Source organism: Arachis ipaensis, chromosome B6, assembly GCF_059453495.1.
Source record: "Arachis ipaensis isolate K30076 ecotype BB chromosome B6, ASM5945349v1, whole genome shotgun sequence".
Taxonomy (NCBI): domain Eukaryota; kingdom Viridiplantae; phylum Streptophyta; class Magnoliopsida; order Fabales; family Fabaceae; genus Arachis; species Arachis ipaensis.
Genome location: NC_142441.1, coordinates 14,641,582 through 14,666,580, shown reverse-complemented (window position 1 = coordinate 14,666,580; position 24,999 = coordinate 14,641,582). Strand labels below are relative to the sequence as shown.

Here is a 24,999-nt window from a genome sequence, read left to right as displayed (position 1 = left end):
ATTGCATCAAGTAGTTAAATCTCATGAAAATGTGTATAATTCACAATGTTGATTGAATCAAGACATGCATACATAACTCATCCAAATGCTTGCTTGTTGACTAAGAAAATGCATGAAACTAACCTAAAACATATTAAAAATGGCTTGTAAAGCTAGCCAAGATGCTCTGGCATCATGACATCCATTAAACTCTAAAGCCCAAATAAAATAATATTTCTAGTTTTATTCTCATTTAATTCTAAATCAAAAGTAATAATGACTTATTTAATTACAATAATTGAGATCACCATTATATAACTCATATAATGTGAAATAGCTAATTTGTGATTATAATTAATATATGTATTGCCCATAAATAGATTAAAAAATAATAATTTCCTAACAATCTTCCACTTGGGCTATAAAATATGTTTTCCTGAGATAATTACATCTTATAAACTTTATGCGTATATCTGAATGTTATTTCCCTAATTACTTTAACAATCTGGTTCGTCTAATATATCAGTTATGGAATTACCGTGGCTTTTATTGCATTAGTGTCGCGACGAAACCACGATGATCACCATACTAATATATTCAACGACATAGACAAATTTGGATGAGAAAATTTAGAAATTACATGCAAAAATGATATCATGCATGTCTATTTTCAACTGGTCCAACTTTAATCAACTTTATGAGATTATGAGTCAAAGTGAAAATAAAACTGAATACTTTATTTCTGCAGAAATATATATCTTTGTAAATTTGTCTCAACTATATGAGCATCCAAATGCACACTCCCACTGAAACAATATATCTTAAAATGATATGACACCCATATGAATAGTATCTACATAAAAAACCTTGGATGTTTGTTTCTTACTTATCAAATATGCATGCATTTATGGAGTTTGTGCTAACTTGCCCACAAGACATTTAAACACTCTAAACTCTCTTGTTTAACAAAAATTTAAAATATTAGATTACTAATACATTGTCACAAAATAACTAAAGTAGTATTTTAAACTTATTTTCATAATTTGTGACAAGTATTTGTAGTCACCAAGATAGATGCCTTCAAAAGATGTTTAATATTCAAGTGCTTTAGTAGAAAGAGTAATAAGTGTCTTTTTAACACTTTTCTAAATATCTCTTTCAATGAACATATGAATGTGGTTACAATTGATCAAAATTGCTTTGACATCCAACAAATACAGAATCTAAATAATAAATGGTCTCTAACTTTAGTTTCTGAGTTCATATATGTGAACATGTAATGTTTTGTTATAACAAAATTTGTTTGTCTATTATTTAGTGATACATTCATAACTTACTCAAATATCTGTCAAAGATACTAATAAAATACATAATAACTGTAAGTGTAAATATTTATTATCCATCATACTACTGTTAAAGCATAATAAACCTTATGTACTTTTGAGCTTTATAAATTTCTTGAGACACTATATGAGATTATATTTGTCTCTCTTAGAATTGAGTATATAACCTTATTTATAATTTTGCATGCCGCTGACATACAAGAATAGTGAAAATATACTTATTCCTACTGAATTGATATAAATCATCAACTACATTTATCTCAAAAGGCCATATGAGGTAATAATTTGATGAAATATAAGTTACTAATATAGAAATCTCCTCCCTTTTTTTTAATTCCCAAAAAAAAAATCTATTTAAAAAAATAGACTAACATTGGTAGATATAACTTTAAAGAAAAATAATATATTCACGCAAGCTATATATCGTATGAATAAAATTCATATAATAGTGAACCCATTACAAATACTTAGTACAACGTTAATATTAGTCTTTAGACAGAAATATTAATTTGTAAGCGGTATTTTTATTATAGTAATCAAATATTGATAATAAATTCTGTCAAATAATAAGTTTATCTTTGGACAAACTTATTGTTTATATGAAGCCAAATAAGTAACACATGTTTATTACCACAAATGCGCATGTAATTTGGTCAAGTACAAAACTTTCTTTGGGCCGATTTGTACTCGCATAAATTATGCACATATAAAGTCATTTAGTACAACTTACCAAATATTCTCAACAAAATTCTGTTAAACAATAAACCTATCTTTAGATCGACTCATTGTTCATATGAAAACTTGAGAATTACACTTATTTGTTACCGCGTATATTTTCTATCAATTGGTCAAACACCAACCTTCCTTTGGGCTAATTAGTGATTGCATAATTAAATAGAAAATAAACACAAAGTTCAATGTTTATTCTTTGGCCAAACAATAAAATTTTTTTGGGTCGATTATTGTTCGCATAAATAATAAGTATTGATTTATTCTTAACTAGTTACCAAAGCATATATTTACCATTAATATGCATATGTAATTCCGCTAAATATAGACCTTTTCGGTTGACCAACATTCGCATAAATTACATATTATCATATTCTTAATATTTCAAAATAAATCAATTTTCACAAAAGATATTGGATTTTTTTCGTAAATAAAATAAAATAATTAATTATTTTCCCAGAAAAGATTTCTGAGCTTTATTTTCAAAGATACGGTTTTTTTTTAATAACAGCAAGTTCGTCGCACTCCCCGGTAAACTCTATAATTTATATAGAGTTCGCCGTACCCCTGGCAAACTCTATGATGAGTTTGGCATACTATTTAAACCTGGTGGGACCTTTTTTGTTTCTCCCTTTTTTCTTTTATTCTCTCTTCCAAATTTTTTCTGTTACTCTTTTCTGTCTTTTCGACATTCGTAAAGTTTGGTGTGGACGATATTCTCAGTTCCAGGTTAGTAAATAATAGTTTACTTTTTTTTTATCTTAATTAGAACTATTTCTTTTGCTTATGTAAAGTTACTGTTTACGTGTTAGATAAAATTGTTAGGTATAGATTTTTTATTGGCTAGAATAACAGATTTACTCTTTACATGTTAGTTAGTTAGATGTACTTTTAAGTGTTGTTATGTTAGGTAGATTATTTTATGTTACCATTTTTCAGTATAGTTACTGTTTATTGTCTATAAACATGTTAATGAATATAAGAAAGAATATTATTAGTTAATTTAGTTAGAGTTATTAGCTTACGTTGTGAATTAAAAAGTAATTAGTAGAATAATTAATTAGGTTAACTTGGAGAAAAAAGAAACGCGAGCAATAAAACTTAGAGTTGAGTTAGTTATAAATTAATTAGTTACATAACGACGTCAATTAAATAGGGTAAACTTAAAATTAGTAGGTTTATAAGCTATTTTTCATTTATTTCTTTTAATAATTTAGTGTATGATTTTATTTTACTAGATTGTATTTCGATGGAGCAACAATTATTGGGTTATGAAGATGAGATGTATAGATTGGATCACGCTGAGCACATTGCTGGGAGGCTTGATCGAGTGGTATAATTTTTGCACACCTTTATTTTATTGTATTTATAAGCAGTAAACTTGCTATTATATTTCTTCACCATCCCCTATATGGTTGAGTTCGAACACGATTGGTCACTTGCCTCGACATTGATAGAGAAGTAGAGGCCTGAGTCCCATACCTTTCATCTACCGTGCGGGGAGATGATTATCACCCTGCAGGACATGGGCTATCAGTTGGGACTCAGGATTGACGGTCATCCTGTAAGTGGATGCATAGCTAGGTGGGATCAGCACCATCAGGATTGACGGTCATCCTGAGAATGTTTGCATTGCCGTCTTGCGCTATGGCCATCAACAAAGTTTCACCATATTTACCATATAAGTGGGTACCATCAATGGAGATCAGTGGCTTGCAATGCTTGAAGGCCTCAACACATGGTGAAAACATCCACAAGACCCGATGAAACATCACAATGTCGTTGGAGGTAGGCCAGGGCTGTGTCACTAGTTGCACCCAAGTACCTAAATAGACATACATTAGTGGGCTTCTTGTACACGGCTGAATTATTTAATAGCAAATAACTAAACATGAAATAAATCTTACCTGGCAAGTACATCTGCATAGCGAATAACCAATGAGAAAGCTCATTGTATGACTCCTCCCAATCGCCATATACTCTAGCGATGACTCTCTGTTTTGCAAGCCAAACCTTTCTATAGAACGCCTTGTAACCAAAGTGATTCTCTACACCTCCTTGTAGAACCCTGATGCTGATTGTTGGATTGGCCTTGACCATCGTGAAAATATGTTGCGCAATCACCTTCGAATCCAACCTACGATGATCTTGCCCCATCGAAGTTTGCATGCAAGTATGAGGACCAGTGTATCTCCTAACCTCCTACCTTTCTTGCTTTTGGCGATATGATATGAGTATGCTCCAATTACAACCGGGTCCGAACTGGATACATCGTGCATTGTACCTCAAATGGTCACTCTCTACTATTTTGTACTCCACAGCTCTCCTAATGATGTACTACTTAACTGCCAACATGACTTCTTTCTTGTTCCCAAATTGTTGTCCGACCTCAAACTCGTTTCTTGGGTCTTCTTCAGGACCTCCCTGGGTAAACGACCAATCCAAAGTCATTGCATCGATATTCAACCTCGTGAAATGATCTGGCCGGTCATATGGTCGAGAAATGGCAGGCTATGTCAAAGCAATTTGTGTGTCACCGTAGTAGTTCCTCTCCTCTTCCTCGTCACCATCATCAGGGATTTCGGGTGGTTCTTCGTCAGCATCGTCTCCATCATCGGGGTTGACTTCATACTGCTCCATCATCGGATCTCTGATAGCAGAACCATCATAACTTTCAAGACCGTCATCCATTAAGTCAACATTACAAACTTCAACATTAGAACCCTTCTGACTATCCTCAGGTAGCATATTTAGATCCACCATCGTCCTTCTGATAGTTCGTCTAACAACTCCACTCGTCGGACTATCATCGACAGTATCTGCAGATGATCCTCAGCCAACGAAGTCAACAAGAAACACATATAATTCCAACAGATGAATATTGGTCCATCGGTTGTGCCATGACCTTATAAGCCGTACGTCCTCGTTGTCGTGCAACCGGTACCTAATTCAAAATAATAGAAATATTGCTCACAACCATGGTCTGATAAATATACTAGTAACAGAGACAAAGACAATACAACTGTAATATACCTTTTATAAAACAAATTGCCATCTATTTCGGTCGGATATCTGTAGTAAAATTTTTTCACCCTTTTAGATTCTTGCTGTCCGATGGAATGCAATATCACATTCTTCAAAACTGTTAAACTGTTAACTTCCGGTGTCATATAGGTAATTATCAGTTGGCCCGATCTAAAAACAATTGAACCTTCTTCATCATACACTATTTCACCATCGTAATGAATGGATAACAATGGATTTTCTGACATCGTAGAGACAATGTTAATAGTAAGAAAGAAAATAAATTGAGAAATTGTGGCTCCTTGATCTTCTCTCTAATAGGCCTGCTTTTATTTTTGAACTCATTATAGAGTTCGCCAGGGGTACGGCAAACTTGCTGTTATTTCCAAAAAAAAATCGTATCCCTGAAAATAAAACTCAGAAATCTTTTCTAAAAAAATAATTAATTATTTTATTTTATTTACGAAAAAAATCCAAAAGATATTACTTTGCAGCATTATGTTTAATAAATGTATTTTAAAACTAAACTTTATAAGATATATGGGTATAATATAATTTAAGTTGTTACTCATTTCCTTATGTAACAAAACCAAATGCTTATTTAGCACAAAAATAATAAGTAAAATAATAAAATACAATATATAACAATCATATAATATTGTGAGTCCTTATTAGTCAGTTGTTAATTTTTTTTGTTTAATAAAAAATTAAATTTATAACAAAAAGATTCAAATAACAAAAAAAAAACACACTAATTCTTTTATATAATAAAATCACAAAAAATTATTTGTGCACCTCCATCTATTGTTAATATAGAATGAAACACTTTGAAACACAAAGATTGTACTAAAAGTATCTGAACCGAGAACTTTAAGACGAGTTTAATTCATTCATGCCAATGTATTATTAGAAATCAAGGCATTAGAATTTGTATGATGTTGCTTCCTTGTATATACGATGGGAAAAAAAGAAATACAACAACAACCATACTTCGATTCATAAAAAATTAAAATTGAATATTCTTAATGACTCAATTATAGATTATATCATTTATTGGAAATTTTTAGAATTCTTTAACTCTAAGATCATTCATGTTAAATTATTGAAAAACCGTGACCATAGACCCTTTTAGGCCACCCTCCAAAACTGTGATCATAGACCCCTTTAGGCCACCCCCAAAATCGTTAGGTCACCCTTTTTTGAAAAACCGTGACCATAGACTCCTTTAGGTCACCCCTCAAAACCGTGATTATAGACCCTTTTAAGCCACTATTTTTTAAAAAACCGTGACCATAGGTACTCTATGGTCACCCTTTCTAAAAAAAACCGTGACCATAGTTTTTTTTTTTGGTCACCCTAAAAAACCGTGACCATAGAGGGTCTATGGTCACGCTTTTTTACCGTGGCCAAAAAAACCATGGCCATAGACCCAAAATGTTGTAGCGCACATATCTGAATTCATAAGTATAATTGAAAGAGTTTGGTTATTTGATCTTCTACAACCAAAATCTTATGTATCCCTAATAGGGCTGAATCACAACTCCTCTAACGGAAAAAGGACTACGACAGCTTTTTTTTTTTATGTTAGGACCAAAACCTTGAAGTCACTATTATATTTGAGTGTGACACTCATTAAACTCTAAAACCCAAATAAAATAATATTTCTAATTTTATTCTCATTTAATTTCAAATCAAAAGTAATAATGACTTATTTACACTACAAGAAAAATACTGAATAATGTCAGATTTAATGTTAGATTTACTAAAAAAATTGACAGTATAAACCTCGCCGGTAACTATTTACTGGTAAATTTTTTCATCTGCCGCTAATTACGAGCGGATATACACTTTTAAATGGCAAAATTCTGGATCTTGTTACCGTCGATTTTTTTCCGGTAAATCTGACGGTAAACTTAAACATTATTTTTTAAAAAAATTTGTTTGAAAATTCAATATATAGTTTTAAATAATTAGATTTAAAAATTTTAAACTAACAAAATTCAAAATTTTATAATTTCTTATAATAATTTATCTATAATTTTTAGTTAAAAATTCACAAACAACTTTAAATATCAAAATGCAAGAAAAAAAAAGTAACAAAAATTCCATTTGAGCATGAACAAATGAAAGCAAATCTTTTGGCATTTTCATTTTCAGCTTCAAGCTCCTCCACTAAGACTACTACTCCCTTGTAATCCTTCTTTCTCAAAAGATCCTTTATTTGTTTTTCACAACGTAATTTCTGATGGCATACTACCTAGTAATATAGTTTAAGAAATAGATTAAAAAAAATCTTTAATAAACTATGACAATGAGAGAGTGCATAGCTGACTGTTAAATAAAAGATGTTGCTTGCATTTTGAAAATGAATTCAAATTAAAATTATAGACATAGATCGAGATAATAAAGTAAGACTAAAGTAAGTATATAAAATAAAAACCATAAAAAGACATAGTTAGTTCATCAGTAGTAATGGAACTCAATTAGAAATTCAAATCACAATGCAAAGGCAAAAAAAAAAAGAACACAGTGAGAAATTCAAATCACAATAAGAAATTTAAATCCCGCAACAATAGAGAGCATAATGCAAAGGCAAAAAAGCAAGCCACAGAACAAGTGTAAGGAAAAAACTAACCCATAGTAGGTACATACAAATACTCAATAGTCAACATATTGGATTTTAAATCGAAGTATAAAACATACATCTGTCAATCAATGGATTAAAAAAAAGGCTTCCATTATAAAACATATATGTGTCAAGAGATTACATAAAAAGTTCTCACAAATAGATTACTTTTATTCTATACAAACTTGCTGCTCATTACTATTAATACTGGTTTCACATTATGTCTACCCTTAGTGGCATATGATTCCATTTTATGATATTAAGTTTATTAACGGTTCATTTAATTGCAGACCATGTATATAAAGAAGCTTTCATACAAGACGATTCTGTAAATGAAATACTTAATAACAAGGTCAGCATAAATGCTTATGAATTGATCAACAAAACTATTGATTAACCATTATAACAAGGTATATCAGCCTGTTAAAACCCTAAAACACAAATCTAAATTTGCTAACTAAGCTGATCTTTTGATGAGTTAGAACCAGATACATTTGATGATTTTAATTCTCTTTTGAGAATATTATTCTGCAAAAATAAATAAATAAATAAAGAACAGTTTTAGTACAGAATTCCTAGCTATCTAAGCTATAAATGAAAAAGAGTTAATCACACCCAAGGAAAACAGGCGCGCTACACATCCATGTAACCATGTAACCAAGTTGGCCCAATCCCAAATAGAGTCACGCGCATTAATGAGAGTGAAAACACGCGCCCGCTCATGAAAAAATGTTACTTCTTCTTCTTCTTCTTCTTCTCTTCTCCCCCACGCTTCTTCTTCTTCTTCTTCTTCTTCTTCTTCTTCTTCTTCTAACGCTCATTTACGCACGGAGCGTCTTCTTCTTCTTTGCTATCTTCTTCGCATTCCTCCTCCTTCTCCTCCTTTTTCACGTTCTTTCTTCTTCACGTGTTTTCTCCTTATCGTCATTCTTTTGTTATTGTTGCTGCTGTCTTTTTTTGTCTTTTCTTCCTTCTCTCTCTGGTGAAGAAACAGTAGAAGGTGAGGAAGAAGAGTTTTGAATAGTGCAGAATGAACCGAACACAGTACTCATGGTGAACCGAACACAGTATTCATGGTGAAACAATTGTATAGTACTGAGTGAACGAAACATAATCCATTATATAAAATCAAATTGAAACAGCTTTCTGAAGAATGAACCGAACACAGTACTCATGGTGAACCGAACACAATATTCATGGTGAAACAATTGTATAGAACTGAGTGAACGAAACATAATCCATTATATAAAATCAAATTCAAATAACTCTGCCTAAAATTTACATATTATCAATTCAATTCAGTACACCTCCGTCCATTTAATTCAATTAAAATTAGCAATTGCATTCCATTCAATTCGATCAAAATTGAATAATCTAAACTTTGTCAGTTTGATTCGTTTCAGAAGAGTAATCCAAATCGCTCTCCTGTTTACCAAAAAATTCTGAACCCCTAAACCCTAAACACTAAAACCAAAACCCTAAACACTGAACCCTGAACCCATAAACCCTAAATCCCTAAAACCTAAACCCTAAACTTTACACCCTAAAAACCTAAACCCTAAACCCTGAACCCGAACCCTAAACTCTGAACTCTGAACCCTAAACGCTAAATCCTAAACCCTGAACCCGAACCCTGAACACTGAACTCTAAACCCTAAACCCTAAACCCTACCATAAACCCTAAACTCCTAAAACCCTAAACCCTGAACCCTAAACCCTAGACTCCTAAACCCTAAACCCTCAACCATGAACATGGTGAACCAAAATTAATACATGGGGCGAACCGAAAGTTTGAAACACACTGAACACCTGTACGCTGAACCCTGAACTCATAAACCCTAAACCCTAAAACCCTAAACCCTGAAACCCTATCGTCATTTTTTTGTTGTTGTTTCTGCTGTATTTTTTGTCTTTTCCTCCTTTTTTCTCTAGTGAAGAAGTAGTAGAAGGTGAGGAAGAAGAGTTTTGAATAGTGCAGAATGAACCGAACACAGTACTCATGGTGAACTGAACACAGTACTCATGGTGAACCGAACATAGTACTCATGGTGAAACAATTGTATAGTACTGAGTGAATGAAACATAATCCATTATATAAAATCAAATTCAAACAGCTTTCTGAAGAATGAACCGAACACAGTACTCATGGTGAACCGAACACAGTACTCATGGTGAACCGAACACAATACTCATGGTGAAACAATTGTATAGTACTGAGTAAACAAAACATAATCCATTATATAAAATCAAATTCAAATAGCTTTTTGTAGAATGAACCAAACACAGTACTCATGGTGAACCGAACACAGTACTCATGGTGAAACAATTGTATAGTACTGAGTGAACGAAACATAATATATTATATAAAATCAAATTCAAATAACTCTGCCTACAAATCAAAATCACAAAGGCCACAGAACCGAACAATGTTTATGTGGTGAATAAATGGTGATCAACTTTCAATCAACAAGGATAGTATTTCTCCATGCAAAAGAAGTACTGAACATAGTAACAACCAATTTCAAAGCCTTAGTTAAACTATCCACTGAACTAAAGAAGAAGAACCTACGTGCGTGAATTTGAAAGAAGAAGGAGGAGGAGGAGGAAGAGGAGGAGAAATACTATTCTTGTTGATTGAAAGTTGATCACCATTTATTCACCACATGAACATTGTTCGGTTCGGTGGCCTTTGTGATTTTGATTCACCAAATGAATGTTGTTCGGTTCGGTGGCCTCCTTTTACTTTGTTCAATGTTCAAGATTATTGTGATAGCATGCAGCAATCATTCCCTAGCTGTCTCAACATAATAACCTCATTCAATTGATTTGAAGTTGAATCATTCATTGTTTCCATTCAGAAGTGTAGATCGAAGAAGAAAACAAAGAAGAAGAAGAATGACGAAGCTTATTATGTTGAATTCAATGCAGATCAATAATGAAGAATGCGAGCAGAGAAGAAAAACACGAACAGAGGAGAACGACAAATTTTATTAGGTTGAAGAACGCGAACAGAGAAGAAAAAGAACGAAAATGTGATACATTATATAAGGCGCGTGTATAACAAACGACTGTGAGGTGGGAGAACGCGTTTGTAGAGAAAGTTACTTGGATAATATCCATGTATTTTTTACATGGATGTAGAGCTTTTCCCCAAGGAAAAAGGGCATAAACATTTTATTTTTATGAACTAGGCAAACATCAATCTTGATTTCACCTATTTAATGCTAATTGATGAGCTTGTTGAGGATAATCAATCAAGAATCTTCCTAATAATAGTATAAAAAATTTAAGACAGAGCCTTTCGAGATCAATAAATCAATGCAGTCAAGAACTACTGACTCTGATAACTACATTAAACATCAACATTTTATCATCAATCCACAAATTCAGAATCATTATACAATCTAAAGAAACCAAACAACTAATTAACATGATAAAAGGGGACAAAGTTGTAGAGGGTTAGGATTTAGCAAATACTAACAATGCCAAAAAAGGAAGGAAGGGAAGAAGACATACCAAGGTAAAGGACGAAAGGTGTAGCATCGCTGTTGACGGAGGCAAGTGGTGGTGCGGCGAAAACAGAGGCAGCAACTCGCAGGGGAGAAACAAGCTCCTCCATGACAGAAACAAGCTCCAGGTGGACGCTCTTCAACGACGACGATGGATGGAGTCGTGGAAAGCGGTCAACGACGGCGAAACGGCAGCGAAAGGGGGCTGACGGCTAGAGAGAAAGACAAAGGGGAGAGAAGTGAGGTTGCAGAAATGGAAGGGAAGGTTTCGCAATTTTGAATTTAGGGTCAATTTTACCGGCAGATTTACCGTCGAAAAAATCTACCGATAACACACAGCCTGTAACCGAAACGGTGAGTTTCATTTAATTATCTTACCGTCGGATTTTTCTCCCCAAATTCGACGGTAATGATCGCTCTAGTTTTTTTTCCTCCAATTATTATCGGCGAATTTATCGTTGGAAATTCGAATCTGACGGTAACTTTTTTACTCGACGAATTTATTACCACATTTGTTGGAAAATTTGCCGATAAATCCGTTGCTAATCTCTAATGCTAAATCAAACAGTAAATCTGATGATATTTATCATTTTTCTTATAATGTTAATTACAATAATTGAGATCATCATTATATAAATCATATAATATGAAATATTTAATTTGTGATTATAATTAATATATATTATCCATAAATAGATTAGGAAATAATTTCTAATAAGTATTTCTTATCTTATTTGAAGAATCTATTACAACTATTTAGAAATCTATAAAAGAATATAAGTCCACAATTTATATTCGAACGATTAATGAAGAATGTAAACCCCTTTCCTATTTTTTTTTAAATAATGGGATAAGAATAATTGAATAATTGAAGTATACATGTAAATTAACAATAATAACTATTTGGAACCTTGTAAAAGAATTTAAATCACAACCTTTATTCTAAGGGTTAGTGAAGAATGTAAACGCCCCGATTTAAAGAATTAAAAAAAAAAGTAAAAAGAGGATAACGAAAAGGCACGACAAACCTTGGATTAAGTAAAAGAAAAATGATTTTGATCTAGGAATGCTAGAATGCAAAGAAATAGGGGAAGGATAATTGGGATTTTTTTTCGATATAAGTTATTAAAAATAATTATTTTTTGAAAATTCAGTTTTGATTTTTATTTACAGAAATGTCTGTTTTTTTTTATTTTTGTAATTGAGGCAAGTTCGCCGTACCTGCCGACGAACTCCAGATTTTTTATAGAGTTCGCCGTACCCCTGGCAAACTCTATAATATATATAGAGTTCGCCGCATCCCCGGCGAACTCTAGGTAAAGTTTCCCCATAAAATGACCGCAACACAACGAAGTTGAGCACCGAAATTTGTTCTCGACCATCATTTTGGTTGTTGAATATCTCATTTTCTTTACAATGGCGAGAAATCCACTGTTATCCATTCATTACGATGCAGAAATGGTGTATGATGAAGAAGGTTCTATCGTTTTTAGATCGAACCAACCAATATTTACACATCTGACAGCAGAAATCATTTGTTTAGAGCTGTTAAAGAATCTGTTATTACTTTCCATGGGATGCAAGAGACAAAGAAGGTGAAGAGAATCTACTACAGATATCCAACCGAAGTAGATGGTATCTTAATTTATAAAAGGTATGTCACAACTGTGTTGTTTATGCTGTTGGTATATTTGTGTGAAAATGCTTGTGATGAAAACGTTATGTTATTTTGAATTAGGTATCTTTTGCGCGATGACGAAGACGTACGTCTTATACGGTCTTGACACAACCATTGGGCAAATGTTCATCTGTTGGAGTTAGCTGTGTTTCTCGTCGATTTGGGTGGTCGAGGATCGTCTGCGGATACTGTCGACGAAAGTCCGTTGAATGGGCCTGTAAGACGAAATATCAGGCGAACAATGGTGGATATGAATATGGCTCCTGAAGGTAGTCAAGAAGGGTCTAATGTTGAAGTGGACAATGCTGAGTTGGGTGACGGCATTGAAAGTCACGATGGTTTAACTGTGAGGGATCCAATGATGGATCCGTATGAAGCTATCCCCGATGATGGAGACGATACCGAAGAAGAACCAGCCGAAATTCCTGATGATGGTGACGATGAAGAAGGGATGAATTTTTACGGTGACACACAAATTTCCCTAACACAACCCGCTATTTCGCAACCGTATGATCGCCCGGACCACTTCTCTAGGTTGAATCTCGAGGCAATGACGTCCGATTGGTCCTTTACCCAGGGAGGCCCTGAAGATGATCCAAGGAATGAGTTCGAGGTTGGACAACATTTTCAGCACACGGAAGAAGTCATGTTGGCTGTTAAGACGTACAGCATCAGGAGGGCTGTGGAGTACAAAATAGTAAACAGTGACCAGTGGAGGTATAATGCACAGTGTGTCCAGTTCGGACCAGGTTGTAATTGGAGCATACACATATCATATCGCCGTAAGGTAGAAAAGTGGGAGGTGAGGAGATACACAGGTCCTCACAGATGCATGCAAACTTCGATGGGGCAAGACCATCGTCGGTTGGATTCGAAGGTGATTGCGCAACACATTTTCACAATGGTAAAAGCGGATCCAACAATAAGTATCAGGGTTCTGCAAGGAAGTGTAGAGAAACACTTCGGTTACAAGGTGTCCTACAGGAAGGTTTGGCTTGCAAAGCAGAGAGTGATTGCTAGCATATATGGGGATTGGGAGGAGTCCTATAACGAGCTTCCTCGTTGGTTGTTCGCCATGCAAATGTACTTGCCTGGTAAGGATTTATTCGTTGTTGTTATATGTTAATAAGACAAGAACGGTATACAATATGCTTATTGATGATACGTTGGTAGAAAAAAATTAGTAAATAAACATAGGAATATTGCAGAAAATAAAAGAATTATACCTCTCAACAAGCGAAAACCGACGGGTATCAAATCCATCCGGACGTAGCAGGGGAATACGGTGGTAGGCCCATGACAATAGCAGACTAACGCAACCACCCAGGTTGCGCGCACTATACTCCATGGCGCGGCACATCTGGCGGTACATCCAAGCCAATACAGCCGATCCCCACGATAACCTCCCACATGCATCGAGGTCCTCCAGCAGGGGGAGCCACCTAGTGTGCACCCGAGAGTCAGATGCATCTGGGAATAGAATACCCCCTATCAGCTACATAATGTAGCCTCTCGTGTACCTCAGGAGGCGCTCCTCAGTGGCATCTTGCTCCAGCTCTTCGCAGACAGTGTTCAGGAACCAAGTCAGCTTGACAGTCCACTTTGTCTGTGACTGTCAGTCCTCCGCACCAGGCACAATACCCAGTAACTACTGACAAAAGTCCTCAATGGTCCGTTCCTGGTGGTGCTGCTCCCAACTACCTATGCACCCACTTACAGGATCACCATCGATCCTGAGTCCCAGCTGATACGCCACATCCTGTAGCGTGATGGTCATCTCCTCGCATGCTAGATGAAAGGTGTGGGACTCAGGCCTCCACCTCTCTAACAATGCCAAGACAAGTGGCCAGTCATACTCGAACTCAACCATGTAGGCCACATACTCAAACCTGGCTCGTCTGAGATATGGCCTAATCGCCTCCGATGGCCTCGTCATCAAATTTCGCTTGGTGTGCAAGATCCGAGGCGCCTACCAAACGAAAAGATAAAATTAAAAACAAAATAAAAAAATAGTGTCAACTCTAACTAGCACAAGTTCACTGTTTCATAATTAAAGACAGATAAACGACAAGGATATCATCATACCACTCGGTCAAGTCTGCCAGTAATGTGCTCAGCCTGATCTAATCTGTACAGGGTAACTGTTGCTCCATCTAACCACAACGAATTTAAACAAAATAACATGTACTCATCAGCATTTATTTCACAATAACGGGATTTGTAAGCAAATATATTTGATAAATACTACTTATCTACCTCACTTTCAGTAAAACCTTAGGCAACCCTACCCTATTACTTACTTAATTCCACATTCTACCTTAATTTTATTCAGATTTGACTAACAACGTAATCCAATTTTTCTTACTAAACTAACTAATAAATAGACTACCAGCTTATACTAATTTACATGTTAAAAACAATTAACAACCACCAAATAACATGAATAAGTAAACAGTAACTCTATCTATAACTAGCATGCAACCACTAACTAAGAAATAATAGGTAACTCTAACTAATCTGAAAAAAATAACTCAAACTAACATTTTAATTACTAACCTCAAACTGCTGATTCTGTGAATAATGAATTTCTCGAACGCCGGAATACAGAAAGTTCCAACAGAATAAAAATTGGGAGAAGATTTAGAAAGAAAAGGACAAAGAACAATGGCCCCACTTCGAAATTATAATACGCCAAACTTTACTTAAAGTTCGCCGGGGTGCGGCGAACTCTATATATATTACAGAGTTCGCCGGGGGTATGGCGAACTCCATAAAAAATATCGAAGGTGTGCATGCGAAGATGTTGTTAACGGCAGTTGTGATATAATGACATAAACATAACGGTGTGAATCTGAAAACCGTTTCATCATCATCATGTTATAATGACTTTAATGTAATTGTAGTAGTTGGGGGGTAAAATAGAAAAGAAGAAATTGGACAGTAAATTTTTTCAATCACCTTTATATATTGTTATAAATATTAATGACTCAAATTTATAATTGAGTATTTATTTAGATGTCATTAAATTAATAAAAAAATTTATAAAAAAAAAAGAATTTTTATTTATTTTTTAACATATTTAATAAATTTTTAATAATAAAAATAAAAAAATTTTGAGAAACTAAAATTTATATTTTTTTCAGATTTTTTTAAAATTTTTTAAAAAAAATATTTTTTACATAAAAATAAACAAAATATTTTTATATTATTATACTCAAACATAATTAATTGATAAAAATTTTTTTGTATAAAATATTTAAATATAAAATTATTTTTATTTTTTTATAAGATTTTTTAAAAAAAATAACTCGAAATTTTTTTTTTTTAAATTTACCCAAATAAACTTTTAGAATTTAAAATTTAAAATATAGAGTTTAAAGTATAAAATTTAAAATTTAAAATTTAAAATTTAAATTTAAAATTTTAAAATTGAAGAAATGCAGGGATCCTTACTTTGTATGGAGTGCATTGCTCAACATTAGTATTGGCCGGTTGGACCAAAAAACTAAAAATTTAAATTGTAAAAAAATATCTGATCTAATTATAATTATAGAATTAATTGATTTGTTAAAAAAGAAATGCTGACTGAAATTATTCTAAAGGCAATCGATTTGTTGCTCCTTCAACGTATCCAATGTCACAAACTGAACCATTAAATAAGTCAACAATGGTATGATTATTATTGGAGGAGCAGTAATGTTCTCTTCAAAAAGGCCAAGTCTTAAGCCTTCCAACCTCCGATATTTATATTTATTTAATCATACGAGTTAGTTGTCTACTTGACTAATTTAAATTAATTAAATATAGTGTATATATATTATTTGAATTTGAATCTTCTAAATTTTGAATTTTATTTTAGAAAATAAAATTTGATCTCTCATCATTTATTTTATATGTGAGATCAAGATAAAATATGAGAAAGAAACTGTGAAAGGGTGAGAGATCAAACTTTACTCTCTAAATAAAATTTAAAATTTAGAGAATCCAAATCCTACTTACTTAATAAGTAATTAAGTTTTTCTTTTCCCAATAAGTTATAGCTCAAATGGCATAATCTTCTCATACTCATTTAACAAGTTGCGGATTCGAATCTCCTATCTTTAGTAAAAAAAAAAAATTCAAAACCACTTAAACAAAGGCGCTTAACAATATGTCAAACACTAACAGAAAAAAGTCGAGATTTTTTGTTTCTTTCAAATTTATTAGTTATAAAGTACAAAAAAAAAAAAAAAACACACCTTAAAAGAATCTTCCTATGCCCCCGTTCACTAGTCCCATGTTATGAAATTTTGTGCAAGTTTTCTTAGGTGCGATGTCAATGCTATGATAGAAAGTGAGAAAAAAGAACAAAAGAAGAACAAGTAAAAAACAAAGAGAGGCATGGAGGTAGGGTGAGTGCAAGATTTTGTACTTGCATGCTGAAAATGGTGGCATGGTGTGGCCACTTGGCCCTCGTAATAACGAAAACAATGACAATGAATTGATGGATGAATAAGAAATAATGATGCAGAAACAAAGGCAGAAAGTGCTCTTTCTTTTACAATGTTGGCTTTGGAATGAAGCAACTCACCAGACACTCCTCAATTTCCGTCCTCTCTCTCATTCATCTCAACTCAAATCATTTTTATTCATTTCTCCACTCAAATGGATTTTCTTCATACAAAAAAAAAAAAAAAGTTAAACAGAATATATATAGTAAATAATTTTAAGATTCACTTACAACATAAAATTTCAATCCTAATAATATTATAAAAAATTTATATTATTAGTATATCAAAACTTTTAAGATTTTGCAAAATAAAATGTTATTAGAATTTTTTTTATTTGACAAAACTAACCTCGTAATTTAAAATTTAAACTCCAAATGTTAAGTAATTGAGTTTAATTTGTACGTTTTATAATTTGATTTGATATTCAACTTTTAGACTTACCTTCTTGAAAAACAAAAGAAATCGCTTTCATTGTTACTTTACTAAGAACATGTTTTTAATCATTATAAAAATATCTTCTTTTAAAAAAAATTATTTGTTAAAATATAATTAAGTAGAAAATTGTAAATAAATTATAATCAAAACTGATCATTTAAGATAAAAAAAAAGTTATAAACTAAATAATATTTTGAAACATAAGATTATAAGCAAAAATTTATTTTGTGAATTATAATAATTTACTAATTTAACCTCAACTATTAAATATTAAATAATAATAATAATACAAACAACTATGTTATACTTATTTTTGTAATTATATTACTTAAAATAGGTTTTTCATATATTCTAAACACAATAGATTATGTTAAATTACTTTTTAGTTAAAATGTGTAAATACAAATTAATGAATTTAATTTTGATGTTTTGATAGTATAAACTATTTTTTAAAGTTATTTAATCATATTTATTCTGTTGAAATACCACTTATGCGATTAATTTGAAAAATAGTTCTTTTTACTTACTTATGTGATTAGATAATTTTGTAAAAAAATATTTTACACTATATAATACATCAAAATTGAATACTAAATGAAATATCACATGATTAATTATGTTAAAAGATTAGAGTAAGGTAACAATTAGGTCGTTGAAGATTTCGACTTTAAACTAATTAATTCTTAAAGAAAAGAGTATTAATTTTGTCTTCTACGATAATAAACTGAATATATTATGTCCTTATATCAATTTAACACATATAATTTAACAATGCTGCTTATATGTATTGTTAACTATTATGATATGTCTATTTATGAAAAATTGTCACGTAGATAACGATCTTTGAAGTAAAACTTCATCTGCTTTAATACGATTCGTGGTAAGTACTAAGTAGAAAGTAATTGATAAATATTATATAGAAACTCAAAAAATAATGAATATTTCATTGTCCAAAACTATATTGTTCTCATACTCATGTGGCAGCAACGACATACACACCATTATAAATGAGTCCCACTAGGGAGACAATGAGGTATATATACAATATGTATAATGAGCTGTTTATTTGACCCAATATGTATTAATAATGTAAATTAAACATTATTATCCCTAATTTCTAGTTGTTTTTTGTGATTTCTACCCCCAATTTATTCCAAATTATTCTTTCACATTAACCCTTCATCACCCACTATTACCTACCCTCCAAAAAATCCAATTGTTTGTTCCGCGGAAAAATTCTCTTTCTTCGCCACCCCGCCGTGTGCGCAGCAACCTGCGTTCTATCACTCTGTTTCTGCGACGTGTAGCTTCTGTTCCTGCCGACAGGAACTGTCGCGCTCCATCTCCTTGTGCCAACGTCCTCGCCGGAAGAATCTCCGTCACTCCTCACGCGGCCGAACATCTGTGACCTGCAACTGTCAACGTCGTCGACGTGAGTTGCAGCCCTAAACCCCGTGCTCGCATCATCCCAGCGCTGCTGCTTGGGTCTTGTTGAATTACTCGAAGAATAAACATCTACGAAAACTGAGAAAGTGAACATCCAAAATCATATAAAAATGAGCATCCAATGTGAACGTGTATAAATCATAACCAGCAATCATCGTCTACAACTAAGCACCCAAGAATAACCATCCACATTCACAGAGAAAGAAAGTGAACATCCGGCGACAGGAAGAAGGCACAAACCGGCTGTGATGGATGCGCTGGACGTCCGGGTTGCCGCGGTGCTGCAAGCTCGACTCACACAATATGCGCGTCCTCCCTATGTACGGTGGCCTGTGCGGACGACGGCGTAAGTCGGAAGAGTGTCGGCGCGATGTCCGACGGCGACTGGTAACCGTGGCGGCACTGTACCAGTTTTTGCTTCGAGGAGAGAATGAAAAAAGAGTTTACACTGTATTGAGAGGGGGAGATAATCCTAATTTGATTCTGACGGGAATCATGATTTGATTCAAATTTTAAATGAAAAACTACTCAAAATTAATTAATTGCCATAATTAACGGGAATCATGATTTAATTCAAATTTTAAATTGAAAACTACTCAAAATTGATTAATTGTCTCTAATATAATTCTAATTTCAATTTAACCCCATTATATATATTGTATAATACATACATTGATTTCTCATACTTTTCCACTATAAATAACAAAATACATAAACAACTCTATTTCGTTTTATCTTTACTCTAAAAATTAATTATATCAAAAAATTATTCAAATAAATTCACTGTTTAAACGTTCCCAAATACGGTATACCCTAAATGTTTGCTCAATCATAAACATTTCCATCTTATTCTACCCAACCCAAATAAAACTGAGTTATATAATTTTATTATTTTTTTTATCCGTAGTAGTATCTTCTTCTTCTTTTTTTTTTTTAAAGAACAATAAGTAAATTTTTTAAACAATTTTTTTTATTTACTCTCTCAATTTAAATATATATATATATATATATATATATATATATATATATTTCCTCTTAATTGAGCATTTAAAAAACTCTGGGCAAATGAGGTACTGAGGTAGAGGTAGATTCCTCAGCAGGCAATAAAATAGAATAAAAGAAAAGAAAAGAAAAGAAAATAAATAAGAGCACAAGAAACTACAAGGAGTTAGGTTCCTCTGACAAGCGTAGTCAGAATCGATCACACAGCTTTTCTTTCGTACTTCGCTTTCTCAGAGGTTCGTTCCAAAGGGAACATCGTCAATCTTCACGAAAGCTCTCTTCTTTTTCTTTTCTTTTCTTTTCTTTCTTCTCAGAACCCTAATAACTTCTTCTCTGCTCTTTTGATTTTGGATCTTGTTCTTCTAATTCTTCTTCCACTCTTCGGAAACAAAAAACGGCGGACAGCTTCTTCTTCTTCTTCTTCTTCTTCTTCTGTTCTTCCACCCCCTCACCCCAATTCTTGTCGATCTTAATTCCTGATCTTACCCCCACTTTTTGGTTCCCTTTTCAGGTTCCTGTGTTCTCAGAGTACTTGCGGAGCACAGCATCAGCTGTAAACAAAGGTAAAAGCTTTTTTCCACTGATTTTGTTTGTGATTTCTTTTTCTGAGAAAAGAAAAGAGATTACTTTACATACTTGATTATTCCCTTTGCTGCTGCTGGTTTCTTAGGTTAATTTTGGCGAATTCTCCCTTTATGTGAAATTGTTATGTGATGGGAACTTAAAAACACATAATTCTCTCTTATCTTTTGTTATTAGAAAATATTGGAAGCTGAAAGTTTCTATTCTTACTGAAAATATCAAGCACATGGTTAAAATCCCAATTCTTCTCTGAATAAGGGATGAATTACAGATCCCCGGATGATGGGTGTTGTTTGGAGAGATGAATTTCTTAGCGGATTTTTTTCATGTTTTGTGGATTTTGGATGTCCTTTGATTTTTGGGGCCATATAGGAAGCTTCTTAACTGGAAATTATTTGGTCAGATTTGATATTTATTTTGCTTTAAGAACTGGTAGTTATATCACACATGTTGCCTTTACATAGGTCTTTCCGGATCCCAATTTTCTTCTCCCCAAAACAATATATTGTGTTTGCCTTGAATGATTATACATAAGTAACTATTTTCATGATTTATGCTTGCCTTGAAAATGGGATGCCTGTTTCTTGTCTGCATTTCGTGCTTGTGTCATTTTCGATCTTGACACTGAGTCGAGAGCACTACTTTGGAGGTTGAATTTCTCATTGCCTGCACTTTAGATTGTTCTCATGGTATATTTATTAGTACGTTGACAAATTCACTTTAATGATTACATGATTCGTTGTTTTCTGATGCACATGTAGCATGGGTGTTGATTTGTTTGATTTCAATTGTAACAGAATGGATCATCAAGGGCATGGCCAAAACCCATCCATGGGGGTTGTCAGTAGTGGGGCTCAACTAACATATGGTTCCAATCCGTACCAGCCAAACCAAATGACTGGGGCACCAGGGTCAGTTGTTACATCGGTTGGGAACATGCAAAGCGGTCAACCTGCTGGAGCTCAACTGGGACAACATCAACTTGCTTATCAGCATATTCATCAGCAACAACAGCAGCAACTTCAGCAACAACTACAGGCTTTTTGGGCAAATCAATACCAAGAAATTGAGAAGGTAACTGATTTCAAGAACCACAGTCTCCCCTTGGCAAGGATCAAGAAGATTATGAAGGCTGATGAGGATGTTAGAATGATATCGGCTGAGGCACCTGTCATATTTGCAAGGGCATGCGAAATGTTCATTTTAGAGTTAACCCTGCGTTCTTGGAATCACACTGAAGAGAACAAAAGAAGAACCCTTCAGAAAAATGATATTGCTGCTGCAATCACGAGGACCGATATCTTTGATTTCTTGGTTGATATTGTGCCTCGTGAGGACTTGAAAGATGAAGTGCTTGCATCGATCCCAAGAGGAACAATGCCTGTTGCAGGGCCAGCTGATGCAATGCCTTACTGTTATATGCCGCCTCAACATGCACCCCAAGTTGGACCTGCAGGTGTCATAATGGGTAAGCCTGTGATGGACCCAAATATGTACGCTCAGCAATCTCATCCCTACATGGCTCCACAAATGTGGCCGCAGCCACCAGACCAACGACAATCATCTCCGGATCATTAGCTGCTACATTGTGATTGTGACATTCAAGTTAAGGTGAACCTTTTAGACTCTCACTTAGTCTTTAATTTCCATATCAGTTTCTTGAATGGAATTTAATAGTTCACCCAACTCTGTCTGCATGGCTCTTTCATAACCGAAATGTTCCATGCTTGAACCCGTTGCTTCCTTTTCATAACTTCGGGTCTGATATCTTAGTACCTACACTTCATGGCTTGCAGGTTGCTACTGAGTGCAGGGGTGGTTTGGAAGGTCCATAGCGATCAGAATTCGTAGCTGAAGATAGTTTAAATGCAATGCAGACGCTAAACATATGTAGATATTGTGCTAGTTTAAACTAAAATTATCTTTGGTTAAGCTGGTTAAGATGGTGTATTTCTTAATCTTCTGGTTTTCAGATTATAGATGGAATACAGGATCCGATTTTTACTTATATGTAGCAACGTTATAAACTTGAACACTTAGGATCAATGCCATCTCTATTATTATCTTCATTGATGCTTCCTTTATACAGATGATTACCTTTGTGGTGGAACTATAGTGAGTTGTGTCACGTACAAATCACACCATCGATTTGTGTATGAATCAGTACATATAGTAGGGACGTTTTCTATTTATTCTTTTCTTTAGCTACACAAGAAGGGCAAAAAAATGTCAAGAGATGAATTGGATACTATACAATAAATAAAAACAATTGGATACTATACATTAATTTTGCACACTTATATTGTCGAACTGTATTTGGCTTCCGATCCGTTAATAGTAACCTACTAACCTTCACTGGTGGAAGTAAAGGAGTTACTCTATAATCTGATACAAGAGATGAATCCTACGATGATCATTAGCTTATCAACTTTATTTCAACTGAACTATGACCAGTTGTCTTTGTGATCCTTCTATGCTTCATCACTTTTCTAGTCATGTTAACTTCTTCCCATCTACCTGCCCTGGCATATATATTAGATAGAAGAACATGAACTCCACTCCAATCAGCAGGTTCCAGCTCTGTAAGTTGCATTTTCACTTGATTAGCAAGAGAGACATTTTCATGAATCAGGCAGCCATTTAGAAGAGCACCCCATATGGCTATGTTTGGTTGTTCCGCCATTGTTTCCACCAATTTTTCTGCCTCTCTGAAATGACCTGCGCGACTCAAAAGATCAACCATGCAACCATAATGCTCACTTTCCGGCATTATACCATATCTTTCTGTCATCAGATTGAAATGTTTTTTAGCCTCTTCAACCAACCCAACATGACTACATGCGAATAAAACTCCAATGTAAGTAATATGATCAGGGAGAACCGAATCATCCTCTTGCATCATTTGAAACATTCTCAGTGCTTCATTTCCATGACCATGCATGGCTAAACCGTTAATCATGCTACTCCAAACCACCACATCTTTCTTTTGCAGACTATAAAAAATCTTCTGCGCGCTAATCAACACACCGGTCTTGGCATACATGTGGAGAAGGGCAGTTGCCATTTCAATGTCTTCTGCAATGTTGCTCTTCAAAAGATAAGCATGAAGAGTTTGTCCCAGTGCCAGAGCACACAAGTGAGCACAGACACTCAGAACACTTAGAAAGGTGGCCTTATCCGGATTAAGGCCGGAGACCAACATATCAAAGAAGAGATCTAGTGCCTCCTCATGTCGCTCATATTGATTGTAAGCGTTAATCATACTGTTCCAGGCAACAATGTTTCTTTGAGGCATTTTATTGAACAAATCTCTTGCAGTCTTGAAGCTACCACATTTAGCATACATCTCAAGAATTGCAGTTGCAAGAATGATATTGCTACTTGATGATGAGAGGAAGGGATCATAACCGGCCTTACGAATGCGGTCGTGGACCCATCTCCCCGTACCTATGTCTCTACTCCGTGCACAAGCTATCATAACCTTAACCATGGTGATTTCATTTGGCTCTACACCCCAATGATCCATGTCCTTAAACACCTCCAAAGCTTCGTATGGCTGATTATTGTCTACGTACCCAGCAATTAAGCAAGTCCAAGCAACCACATTCCACTTGGGAATATTATCAAACACCTTGAGCGCAGAAGTCATATCTGCACAAGACACATACATTTGGAGCAACCCAGTGGCTGCATATGCATCTGCTTCAAACCCAGATTTCACTATGCAGTTATGGATGCATCTTCCACAATCTTGATCAAAAAGAAGGGAACTTGCTTTGAGCACAAAAGGGAATGTGAAGTGATCTGGTGAGTACCCTCTCTGCATCATTTGTCTATAAAGAATCATAGACACTCTTGGATTGTGACCATTGGCATAGCCTTTAATCATGGAGTTCCAAATGTAAACGCTGGGGGAATCAATTCGGCGAAAAACTAAGTGTGCATAATCGATGTCCCCAAATTGTGAATCTATACAGAAGTCAATGAGCTTGCTCAAAGGGATTATGCTTTTATTAATAGTTGGGGTTGTGATTATTAGCCCATGCAGTTTCTTCAACTCACTCATGCTTCTGCACTTTGCTAACAAAGAGAGAATGGCATTTTGGCGTATTATCATCTTTTTTGGTGTATTTAAAATAAACCAAGTTTGTTGCAT

General features: G+C 34.1%; 3 protein-coding genes across 4 annotated transcripts; 1 reads left to right on the top strand and 2 right to left on the bottom strand.

The window, feature by feature from the left end:
* Positions 1 to 3,631: 3,631 nt before the first annotated feature.
* LOC148554685 (uncharacterized) lies at positions 3,632 to 4,208 on the bottom strand. The gene is made up of 2 exons (XM_088490438.1): positions 3,959 to 4,208; positions 3,632 to 3,858 (listed from the first exon to the last, which is right to left on the bottom strand). The coding sequence occupies exons 1-2, from the start codon at positions 4,206 to 4,208 to the stop codon at positions 3,632 to 3,634; spliced, it is 477 nt and encodes a 158-aa protein (XP_088346564.1).
* Positions 4,209 to 20,310: 16,102 nt separating this feature from the next.
* LOC107645881 (nuclear transcription factor Y subunit C-3) lies at positions 20,311 to 22,912 on the top strand. 2 transcript variants are annotated; one of them, XM_016350014.3, is made up of 4 exons: positions 20,311 to 20,497; positions 20,773 to 20,824; positions 21,641 to 22,454; positions 22,640 to 22,912. In XM_016350014.3, the coding sequence occupies exon 3, from the start codon at positions 21,642 to 21,644 to the stop codon at positions 22,419 to 22,421; it is 780 nt and encodes a 259-aa protein (XP_016205500.1). In that variant the 5' UTR covers positions 20,311 to 20,497; positions 20,773 to 20,824; position 21,641; the 3' UTR covers positions 22,422 to 22,454; positions 22,640 to 22,912. The 2 variants fall into 2 exon arrangements, with proteins under 2 accessions (XP_016205500.1, XP_020959710.1); XM_021104051.2 differs by lacking the exon at positions 20,311 to 20,497 and having other exon boundaries at positions 20,502 to 20,824.
* On the bottom strand, positions 22,882 to 24,999 carry MEF19 (mitochondrial editing factor 19). Its single transcript, XM_016350013.3, has one exon. The coding sequence runs from the start codon at positions 24,997 to 24,999 to the stop codon at positions 23,260 to 23,262; it is 1,740 nt and encodes a 579-aa protein (XP_016205499.1). The 3' UTR covers positions 22,882 to 23,259.